Source organism: Amblyraja radiata, chromosome 1 (genome assembly GCF_010909765.2).
Source record: "Amblyraja radiata isolate CabotCenter1 chromosome 1, sAmbRad1.1.pri, whole genome shotgun sequence".
NCBI classification, from domain to species: domain Eukaryota; kingdom Metazoa; phylum Chordata; class Chondrichthyes; order Rajiformes; family Rajidae; genus Amblyraja; species Amblyraja radiata.
The window spans coordinates 180059694-180072144 of NC_045956.1; the positions used below are offsets into that span (position 1 = coordinate 180059694).

At 46.6% G+C, this 12451-nt stretch overlaps 1 protein-coding gene across 1 annotated transcript; it reads left to right on the plus strand.

Annotated features, from left to right (window-relative positions):
- Positions 1-5879: 5879 nt before the first annotated feature.
- Positions 5880-11964, plus strand: LOC116986416 (UPF0687 protein C20orf27 homolog; the record flags this gene model as incomplete). The annotated part of the gene is made up of 2 exons (XM_033041971.1): positions 5880-6096; positions 11678-11964. Coding segments are annotated over 2 exons (318 nt in total), but the record flags the coding sequence as incomplete, so codon positions are not given.
- Between the last annotated feature and the right edge of the window lie 487 nt (positions 11965-12451).

The following is a 12451-nucleotide window of genomic DNA, read 5'->3' on the forward strand; positions in this document are numbered from 1 at the left end:
GTAGTTGAGGCTGGGACTATCCCATCGTTTAAGAAACAGTTAGACAGGTACATGGATAGGACAAGTTTGGAGGAGTATGGACCAAGCGCAGGCAAGTTGTACTAGGGTAACTGGGACTTTGTGGGCTAGTTGGTCCGAAGGGCCTGTTTCCACACTGTATCACTGTATAACTCTAAGACTATTCCTTGGAACACAGGAGGATGAGGGGTGACCTTATAGAGGTGTATAAAATCATGAGAGGAATAGATCGGGTAGACGCATAGAGTCTCTTGCCCAGAGTTGACGAATCGAGAACCAGAGGACATAGGTTTAAGGTAAGGGGGGAAAAAATTGAATAAGAATCTGAAGAGTAACGTTTCCACGCAAAGGGTGATGGGTGTATGGAACGAGCTGCCAGAGGTAGTGGTTGAGGCTGGGATTATCCCAACATTTAAGAAACAGTTAGACAGGTACATTGGTGTGACAGGTTCAGAGGGATACCGGCCAAACGCCAGCAGGTCGGTCTAGTGTAGATGAGACATGTTGGCCGGTGTGGGCAAGTTGGGCCGAAGGGCCTGTTTCCACGCTGTATGATTCTATGTGAAAAAGCAACTTGGTTCGACATGCTTTGTTTAGTAAAGCTCAATTAAGTGCAATTAAGCACAATTAAATGCAACTGAAATTGTGAGCGTTTCAATCGCTTTCATTAAGTGTCGCTGAACGGAAGGGTGCTATTAAGCTGGAAAGAATGCAGATAAGATTACGAGGATATTACCAGGACACAAAGGCCTGTGCTTTAGGGAGTGGTTGGACAGGCCAGCACTTTATTCCATAGAAACATAGAAAATAGGTGCAGGAGTAGGCCATTCGGTCCAATATGATCATGGCTGATCATCCAAAATCAGTACCCCGTTCCTGCCTTCTCCCCATATCTCAGTATTTCTTTACCCCTAAGAGTTAAATCTAACTCTCTCTTGAAAACATCCAGTGAATTGGCCTCCACTTACTTTTGTGGCAGAGAATTCCACAGATTCACAACTCTCTCGGTGAAAATGTTTTTCCTCATCTCAATTCTAAATGGCTCCCCCAACATCGGGAACATTTTTCCTGAATTTACCCTGTCGAATCCCTTAAGAATTTTATACGTTTCTATAAGATCATCGTGTAGTGCAGGAAGCTGAGAGGTGATCTTATGGAGCTGGATCTATACAAGGTTAATGAGGCTGCATGTATTGTGAACCATTTTGGGCCACATATCTGAGGAAGGGTGTACTGGGTCTGGAGGAGGCTTACGAGAATGATCCCATGAATAAGTAGGTTAACGTATGATGAGCGTTTGACGGCACTAGGCCTGTACTCGCTGGAGTTTAGATGGATGAGGGGGCACCTCATTGATACTCACTGAATAGTGAAAGGCCTGGCTTGAGTGGACGTGGAGAGGATGTTTCCACTAGTGGGAGAGTCTAGGACCAGAGGTCATAGCCTCACTGAATAATAGGACCTCCCTTTAGGAGGGAGATGAGGAGGAATGTCTTTAGGCAGAGGGTGGTGTATCTGTGGAATCCATTGCCACAGACGGCTGTGGATGGAGTCAATTGATATTTTTTAAGCGAAGACTGATAGATTCTTGATTAGTACGGATATCAGGGGTTATGGACAGAAGGCAGGAGAATGGGGTTGAGAGGGAAAGATAGATTAGCCACAATTGAATGGCGGAGTAGACTTGAAAGGCCCAATGGCCTAATTCTGTTCCTGAGGGGAATAGATGGGGTAAATGCAGGTGTGAGTTTACAAAAAAAAAGTGCTGGAGTAACTCAGCAGGCCAGGCAGCATCTCTGGAGTACATGGATAGGTAACGTTTACTCCAGCTTTTACTCCAGCTTTTTTGTGTCTATTTAAGGGCAGGATAAAGCCTGGCAAGTAAGGAGCGGCACAATGGTTTCCCGTATTTGGGCCATATCCTTCCAAATCTTTCCTATTCATTGAGCCATATGGCGGCACGGTGGCGCAGCGGTAGAGTTGCTGCCTTACAACGACAGACCCATGATCGATCCTGACTATGGGTACTGTCTGCAGAGTATGTACGGTCTCCCTGTGAGAGCGTGGATTTTTCTCCGGATGCTCCGTTTCCTCCCACATTTCAAAGAAACCATTCCAAAAAATCTAAATGATCCTGATCTCAAACATTAGTCCAAATATTAAAAGGACATAGCTTTAAGGAGAGTCATAGAGTGATACAATGTGGAAACAGGCCCACACCAGCCAACATATCCCAGCTACACTGGACCAACCTATCAGCGTTTCCTCCATATTCCTCCAAACATGTCTTATCCATTTACCTCTCTATCTGTAACTTAAATGTTGGGATAGTCCCAGCCTCAACTACCTCCTCTGGCTGCTTGTTCCATACATCCACCACCCTTTGTGTGAAAAAGTTACCCCTCAGAATCCTACTAAATCTTTTCTCCTTCACCCGAAACCTATGTCCTCTGGTCCTCGATTCACCTATTCTGGGCAAGAGACTCTGTATCTGCCCAATCTCTTCCCCTCATGATTTTATACACCTCTATAAGGACACCCCTCATCCTCCTGCGCTCCAAGGAATATTGTCCCAGCCTACTCAACCTTTCCCTGTAACTCAGGCCCCACGAGTCCTGGCAATATCCTCGTAAATCTTCTCTGCACCCTTACCAGCTTGACAATATCTTTCCAAAACCACGGTTCCCAGAAGTGAACACAACACTCTAAATGCGGCCTCACCAACATCTCATACAAATGCAACATGAGCTCCCAACTCTTATACTCAAGTTCTATACCCACGGTGAAAGAGGGCGAATGGTTAAAAGAGATGTGCAGGGCAACTTTATTTTACCCAGATGGCGGTGAGTGCCTAGAATGTGCTGCTGTCCTTGGTGATTGTGGTTTGTAGGTTAATTGGCCACTGTGAAATGTCCCCAGTGTGTAGGATCGAACTAGTGTACATGTGGTCGATGGTTGACAAAAATGCTGGAGAAACTCAGCGGGTGAGGCAGCATCTATGGAGCGATGGAAATAAGCAACGTTTCGGATCGAGACCCTACTTCCAGCATTTTTGTCTACCTTCATTTTTCCAGCATCTGCAGTTCCTTCTTAAACATGTGATCGATGGTTGGTGTGAACTCGGTGGGCCGAAGAACCTGTTTCAACGTTGCATCTCTAAACTAAACTATACTAAACTAAGCACTGGTCCCAACTTGGTAGACACAAAATGCTGGAGAAACTCAGCAGGTGAGGCAGCATCTATGGAGAGAAGGAATTGGTGACATGTCGAGACACGAAACATCGCCAATTCCTTCTCTCCATAGATGCTGCCTCACCCGCTGAGTTTCTCCAGCATTTTGTGTCTACCTTCAATTTAACCAGCATCTGCAGTTCTTTCTTAGACACTAGTCACAACTTCTCGTGTTTCGCCCATAACCCTCGAAACCAAAGAACTGCAGATGCTGGTTGTACACCGAAGGTAGACACAAAATGCTGGAGTAACTCAGCAGGTCAGGCAGCATCTCTGGAGAGAAGGAATAGGTGACGTTTTGGGTAGACTGACTCCCCTGTCTCTAAGTCTGAAGAAGTGTCTCTCAAAATCATGAGAGGAATAGATTGGGTAGACCCACAAGGAATCATGAAACAGAGGGCATAGGTTTAAGGTGAGAGGGGAGCCTGAGGGGTAACTTTTTCACGCAAGGGGTGGTGGTGTGTGGAACGAGCTGCCGGAGGAGGTAGTTTAGGCTGGGACTATCGTAACGTTTAAGAAATATTTAGACAGGTACATGAATAGGTACATGGTAAATGGTAGGGAATTGAAGAATGCAGGTGAACAGAGGGATCTGGGAATAACTGTGCACAGTTCCCTGAAAGTGGAATCTCATGTAGATAGGGTGGTAAAGAAAGCTTTTGGTGTGCTGGCCTTTATAAATCAGAGCATTGAGTATAGAAGTTGGGATGTAATGTTAAAATTGTACAAGGCATTGGTGAGGCCAATTCTGGAGTATGGTGTACAATTTTGGTCGCCTAATTATAGGAAGGATGTCAACAAAATAGAGAGAGTACGGAGGAGATTTACTAGAATGTTGCCTGGGTTTCAGCACCTAAGTTACAGAGAAAGGTTGAACAAGTTAGGGCTTTATTCTTTGGAGCGCAGAAGGTTAAGGGGGGACTTGATAGAGGTCTTTAAAATGATGAGAGGGATAGACAGAGTTGACGTGGATAAGCTTTTCCCACTGAGAGTAGGGAAGATTCAAACAAGGGGACATGACTTGAGAATTAAGGGACAGAAGTTTAGGGGTAACATGAGGGGGAACTTCTTTACTCAGAGAGTGGTGGCTGTGTGGAATGAGCTTCCAGTGAAGGTGGTGGAGGCAGGTTCGTTTTTATCATTTAAAAATAAATTGGATAGTTTTATGGGCGGGAAAGGAATGGAGGGTTATGGTCTGAGCGCAGGTATATGGGACTAGGGGAGAATACGTGTTCGGCACGGACTAGAAGGGTCGAGATGGCCTGTTTCCATGCTGTAATTGTTATATGGTTATAATAGGACAGGTTCAGAGGGATATGGACCAAACGCAGGCAGGTGGGACGAGTGTAGATGGGACATGTTGGCCGTTGTGGGCAAGTTGGGCCGAAGGGCCAGTGTCCATACTGTATCATTCTATGACCCAAAATGTCACCAAGTTTGGTCTAGTGTCACTTAGATAGAGCTCTTAAAGATAAGGGGATATGGTGAGATTAAGGGGATATGGTGAGAAGGCAGGAACGGGATACTGAATGGGGGTGATCAGCCATGATCACATTGAATGGTGGTGCTGGCTCGATGGGCCGAATGACCCACTCCTGCACCTATTGCCTATTATTCCTTTTCTCCAGACATGCTGCCTGACCCGCTGAATAACTCCAGCACTTTGTATCTGCCCTCTGAAACCTTTCCAATCCATGTACCTGTCTAAATAACTGCTGTTATAAGTTTATAAGTGATAGGAGTAGAATTAGGCCATTCGGCCCATCAAGTACGCCCCTCATCCTTCTATACTCCAGCGAGTACAGGCCCAGTGCCGACAAACGCTCATCATAGGTTAACCTACTCTTTCCTGGGATAATTCTTGTAAATGGATGTGGACCAAACGCAGGCAGGTGGGACAGGTGTAGACGGGACATGTTGGCAAGTTGGGCCGAAGGGCTTGCTTCCATACTGCATCATTCTATGACCCAAAATGTCACCTATTCCTTTTCTCCAGACATGCTGCCTGACCCACTGAGTTACTCCAGCACTTTGTATCTACCCTCCAAACCTTTCCTATCCATGTACCTGAAAGAACGTCCTTTAATTCTGAGGCGTCTGAGATTCGTGACTGGTACAAGCGTCAGAGGTTGTGGGGAGGAATCTGGAGAATGGGGACAGGGGGGAGAGATAGATCAGCCAAGATTGAATGGCGGAGTAGACTTGATGGGGAAAATGGTCTAATTCTCCTCCGATCTCTTATGACATGACCCCTGGTCCTAGACTCTCCCACTAGTGGAAACATCCTCTCTGCATCCACTGTATCCAAGCCTTTCACTGTCCTGTATGTTTCAATGAGGTGGTTGAGATTTTGTGGTTTGTTGAGTTTAGTTTAGAGATAAAGCGCGGAAATAGGCCCTTCGGCCCACCGGGTCCGCGCCGACCAGCGGTCCCCGCACGTCACCACTATCCTAAACCCGCTGTGGACAATTTTAACATTTACCACGCCAATTAACCTACAAACCTGCACGTCTTTGGAGTGTGGGGACAAACCGAAGATCTCGGAGAAAACCCACGCAGTTCACGGGGAGAACGTGCAAACTCTGTACAGACAGCGCCCGTAGTCGGCATTAGCTGTAAGGCAGCAACTCTACCGCTGTGCCACCGGGCCACCTGGTTGGGTTATTGTTTGAGAAACGGTTGCCTTGGATCCACTAACGACCTGTTGTTCCACTCTGACCCAGGCCACCGGATGAAGTGCGAGTACATGGCACACAAGGAGGGGGTGATCAGAGAGGAAATGTTGATCGCCAGCGAACTCAAGGACAGCGCCTCGGTGAAAGTGACGTTGCAGGCCAGAGTCCTGGGTAAGTGTGCGTTATGGCATCGTCTCCGCTCCCCTCCACGTTCACACGGTCACAAGGGATACGAGCAGAATTAGGCCATCCACATCACCGTCTATATCTTGAAGAGTAAAAAAAAAAAAAAAAAAATAGGCGACGTTTCGGGCCGAAACCCTTCTTCAGACTGATGGGGGGTGGGGAAAGAAAGAAGGAAAAAGGGAGGAGGAGGAGGAGCCCGAGGGCGGGCGGATGGGAGGAGACAGCTAGAGGGTGAAGGAAGGGGAGGAGACAGCACGGGCTAGCCAAATTGGGAGAATTCAATGTTAATGCCATAAGGACGCAAGGACCCCAGACGGAATATGAGGTGCTGTTCCTCCAATTTCCGCTGTTGCTCACTCTGGCAATGGAGGAGACCCAGGACAGAGAGGTCGGATTGGGAATGGGAGGGGGAGTTGAAGTGCTGAGCTTCAACTGCAGTCTGAAGAAGGGTTTCGGCCCGAAACGTCGCCTATTTCCTTCGCTCCATAGATGCTGCTGCACCCGCTGAGTTTCCCCAGCAATTTTGTGTACCTTCACCGTCTATATCTCTCGTTTATACATATTCATTGGTATATGGACACACTGATCTGTTCTGTATTTTTTTATGCCTACAATATTCTGTTGTGCTGAAGCAAAGCAAGAATTTCATTGTCCTACCTGGGACACGTGACAATAAACTCTCTTGAATCTTGAAACTTGACTCTCAGTCTGAAGCAGGGTCGTGACCCAAAACGTCACCCATTCCTTCTCTCCAGAGCTGCTGCCTGTCCCGCTGAGTTACACCAGCTTCTTGCGTCTATCCGCAGTTCCTTGTTTGTGCTAAACGGTACCATCCATCGTCCTCTATGCAAGGTGTTTGCATGACAATAAACTGCAGAGAAGTTAATGATCGCATGAGCGCCTCTGCTGTCCACTCCCACCCCTGTCCCCCTTCCTCCCTCCCTCCCTTCCACCCCCGTGCCTTTCCCCCACTCCATCACTCTAGCTCTGTCAGGTTAATTAAAACTTACAACAGATCATCTACCAGCCTTCTAAATGGTGGAAAGATGGTGCAGAGGTAGAGTTGCTGCTCACAGCGCCAGGGACCCGGGTTCCAACCCGACTACGGGTGCGGTCTGTACGGAGTTTGTACATTCCCCCCTTTTACCTGCGTGGGTCTTCAGCCTTGTATGGAACGAGCTGCCGGAGGAGGTAGTTGAGGCAGGTACCATCACAATGTTTAAGCAACATTTGGACAGGTACATGGATAGGATCGTCAATGATATTTTTATGGCAGAGATAGATAGAATCTTGATTAGCACGGGCATCAGGAGTTAGAGGGAGAAGGCAGGAGAATGGGGTTTAGAGGGAGAGATAGATAAGCCACGATTGAATGGCGGAGTAGACTTGATGGGCCGAATGGCTCCCATAACTTATGAACTTATGAAGGACAGGTTTATAGGGATACTAGACTAAGGGGGCTTTCTGGAGCACTAGTATGGATGTTGAGGGCTGAAGGGACTGGTTTCCAGAGGGCTAGTATGGATATTGTGGGCCAAATGGATTCTTGAGCTGGCAGCTCAGTCACTCAAGCCTGATGTGCTGGCAGCTCACTCACTCACGGCTGGTGGGCTGGCTGTTGACTCACGGCTATTCCTTGAAATTCCATTTCAAGCAAAGTGCAGGCCACCAAATTCAAATGAAGTTTCCTACCATTTCAAGCAGGGTGCAAGGCCACCAAATTCAAAAGCAGTTTCCTACAAACAAAAGATCATCACTTTTTATATCATTTTCAACTCTGCATGCCCCACCCCTGTTACATTTCCATATCCAATCATTTTCCGACATTCCCTCATCATCAGCCAATCACTTGATCCTACTTATCTCCTCCTTCCCAGTACATTTCCATATTTGATTCCATAACTGATGTAGGTAGTCACATGACTCCCCCTTTGTGGCCCCTCACCTGCCATGTGCTCTTAACTTCTTTGTTCAGTCGTTTCATTCCAACAAAGTGAAATCCAAGAAAAGTGGACAATGCCCAGAACCCACTTCTCAAAATAATAATAATAATAATACATTTTATTTATGGGCGCCTTTCAAGAGTCTCAAGGACACCTTACAAAAATTTAGCGGGTAGAGGAAAAACATGTAAGGGGAATGAAATAAATAGTAGAGACATGACTAGTACACAAAGTAAAGACAGAATTCAATACAAAACACAATATGAGGCAATTAATGCACAGATGAAAAGGGAGGGGGACGTGGGGCTAAGGATAGGCAGAGGTGAAGAGATGGGTCTTGAGGCGGGACTGGAAGATGGTGAGGGACACGGAATTGCGGATCAGTTGGGGGAGGGAGTTCCAGAGCCTGGGAGCTGCCCTGGAGAAGGCTCTGTCCCCAAAACTGCGGAGGTTGGACTTGTGGATGGAGAGGAGACCGGCTGATGTGGATCTGAGGGACCGTGAGGGTTGGTAGGGGGAGAGGAGGTCAGTGAGATATGGGGGGGCCAGATGGTGGAGGGCTTTGTAGGCGAGGATCAGGATTTTGTAGTTGATCCGGTGGGAGATGGGAAGCCATGGGAAAATATAAGAGATACAGTGGTCACTCAATTTATATAAACAAGACATTGTTCCCATTAAACTCTATAAGTCTTGGGGAGGAATGTGACCTATTAAACTACAGATCTAAACACAGGGATCGAATGTTTATAATCCTAATTAAAGCACAATACATTTCCCAGATGGTCTCATTATAATTCACATAGTTAAACTAACATTACCTTGTATCACAGTTTAAGAATGAGTAGGCCATGAGGAAAACCGTTTTCACCCAATGAGTTGTGAATCTGTGGAATTCTCTGCTCATTCGGCAGTGGAGGCCAATTCACTGGATGTTTTCAAGAGAGAGTTAAGGGTCTGTCCCACTTAGGCGATTTTTCAGGAGACTACTGGCTACTGTCAAGTTCGCGGCACTCGCCTGAAAAAACGGGAACTGGAATGGCGACTGTCATAGAAACATAGAAACATAGAAATTAGGTGCAGGAGTAGGCCATTCGGCCCTTCGAGCCTGCACCGCCATTCAATATGATCATGGCTGATTATCCAACTCAGTATCCCGTACCTGCCTTCTCTCCATACCGTCTGATCCCCTTAGCCACAAGGGCCACATCTAACTCCCTCTTAAATATAGCCAATGAACTGGCCTCGACTACCCTCTGTGGCAGAGAGTTCCAGAGATTCACCACTCTCTGTGTGAAAAAAGTTCTTCTCATCTCGGTTTTAAAGGATTTCCCCCTTATCCTTAAGCTGTGACCCCTTGTCCTGGACTTCCTCAACATCGGGAGCAATCTTCCTGCATCTAGCCTGTCCAACCCCTTAAGAATTTTATAAGTTTCTATAAGATCCCCTCTCAATCTCCTAAATTCTAGAGAGTATAAACCAAGTCTATCCAGTCTTTCTTCATAAGACAGTCCTGACATCCCAGGAATCAGTCTGGTGAACCTTCTCTGCACTCCCTCTATGGCAATAATGTCCTTCCTCAGATTTGGAGACCAAAACTGTACGCAATACTCCAGGTGTGGTCTCACCAAGACGTCTCACCAAGTCTCCTAGCATCCTCCTCACAGCTAACACTGGCCCCCAGCTTAGTGTCATCCGCAAACTTGGAGGTATTGCCTTCAATTCCCTCATCCAGATCATTAATATATATTGTAAATAGCTGGGGTCCCAGCACTGAGCCTTGCGGTACCCCACTAGTCACTGCCCGCCATTGTGAAAAGGACCCGTTTACTCCTACTCTTTGCTTCCTGTTTGCCAGCCAGTTCTCTATCCACATCAATACTGAACCCCCAATGCCGTGTGCTTTAAGTTTGTATACTAATCTCTTATGTGGGACCTTGTCGAAAGCCTTCTGGAAGTCTAGATATACCACATCCACTGGTTCTCCCCTATCCACGCTACTAGTTACATCCTCGAAAAATTCTATAAGATTCGTCAGACATGATTTACCTTTCGTAAATCCATGCTGACTTTGTCCAATGATTTCACCACTTTCCAAATGTGCTGCTATCCCATCTTTAATAACTGACTCTAACAGTTTCCCCACTACCGATGTTAGACTAACTGGTCTGTAATTCCCCGTTTTCTCTCTCCCTCCCTTCTTAAAAAGTGGGGTTACGTTTGCTACCCGCCAATCCTCAGGAACTACTCCAGAATCTAAAGAGTTTTGAAAGATTATTACTAATGCATCCACTATTTCTGGAGCTACTTCCTTAAGTACTCTGGGATGCAGCCTATCTGGCCCTGGGGATTTATCGGCCTTTAATCCATTCAATTTACCCAACACCACTTCCCGACTAACCTGGATTTCACTCGATTCCTCCAACTCCTTTGACCCGCGGTCCCCTGCTATTTCCGGTAGATTATTTATGTCTTCCTTAGTGAAGACGGAACCAAAGTAGTTATTCAATTGGTCCGCCATATCCTTGTTCCCCATGATCAACTCACCTGTTTCTGACTGCAAGGGACCTACATTTGTTTTAACTAATCTCTTTCTTTTCACATATCTATAAAAACTTTTGCAGTCAGTTTTTATGTTCCCTGCCAGTTTTCTTTCATAATCTATTTTTCCTTTCCTAATTAAGCCCTTTGTCCTCCTCTGCTGGTCTCTGAATTTCTCCCAGTCCTCTGGTATGCTGCTTTTTCTGGCTAATTCGGAGTGGAACACACACACACACACACACACACACACACACACACACACACACACACACACACACACACACACACACACACATCGCAAAGGCGGGTGCCAGGGAAAGCGGGGGAGCACTCTCTGAAATTCACACGGTGCAAGGCCAATGTGATACAGACACACACCGCGATGAACAGGAAGATTAAGACGGTAGGTCCTTTAAAAGAAGGGGCAGAAGGGGGGAGAAGGGGGAGAAGGAGTGGAGCCACTTTTAAGAAGCCAGACAACCTTTAATAAGCCAGAGATACACAGCTGTGAAGTTCGGTGGACATTTAACATTACCGGTCAGTTATAATTGGTTCTGAAAACTCGTGCTTATATTTTTTTCCCCTAATGAGCCAATGAAAATGCCCGGTCAGCAAATGCGATTAACTAAAACTACCTACGACTACCTCGACTACCCATAACTACATGGCGATCGCACTACAACTGCACCTACGACTACACGATTAGCGATTATCTCCATCACGACCAATTTTTGGTCGCAGAAACTTTCAACATAGTTAAACTAACATTACCTTGTATCACGCGACCGTACTGAGGCCGCGACTAGTTCCCAGAATGCGGGAACTCCTCGCGGCCATGAAGGAGACTCACCAGAGACCACCAGCGAACATGTGGCGATCATGAGGCGAGCGCAGAGTCTCCTGCACTCGCCTAAAAAGTCGCCTAAGTGGGACAGGCCCTTTAGATATCACTAATGCACGCTGTGGATGGCTCGATTGTAATCGTGTATTGTCTTTCCGCTGACTGGTTAGCACGCAACAAAAGTTTTCACCGTACCTCGGTACACGTGACAATAAACTAAACCTCTTAACTGGGTGTGTTTCAGATCGTCTGCACGGGACCCCCATGCTACTGGAAGGGGTCAAATGCATCGGCTCCGAACCAGAGTATGACTCCGAGCAAAGTGACTGGCAGGGCTTCGATTAGACACCACCACATCTCTACACTGCCTTCAGCCTCAGTGGCCACCTCCCAATGTCACACTCGCTAAGCTGTGAAATCCTCAACTGCCAAACACAGATTGTACTCTCTCTCTCTCTCTCCCCCTCCCCCTCACTTTCCTTCTCCCCCTCCCCCTCGCTCTCCCCCTCGCTCTCCCTCTCCCCTTGCTCTCTCTCCCTCGCTTTCTCTCCCTCTCCCTCGCTCTCTCTCTCTCCCTCGCTCTCTCTCTCTCTCTCTTGCACTTTATCCCCCCATCTCTCCCTCCCTCACCTTTTTTTCATTCCCTCCCTCCATCAACTTTTTTTCTCTTCCTTTCTCCATTTTTTTCTTCCCTCTTTCCATTTCCCCATTCTATCCCCTTTTCTCTCACTCTTTCCTTCATTACTCCTTCCTATTTTTCTCTCTTTCTCACTCTCTCTCTCTCCCTCTCTTTCTCTCTGTTCTTTCCCTTTCTCTCATTCACTATTTCTTTCACTCTCTATTTCCTCTCATTTTTTTCCTTTCTTTTTCTTTTCACACTTTCTGTTCTTTCTCTATTTTCACTCGATTTCTTTTGCTCCCTTTTTTCACTTTCAGTTCTTTATTTTCATTGGATTGCTTTCTGTATTTCATTCACTATTTATTTTCTCTCTTTTTATTTTCTCTCTGTAGTTCTTTC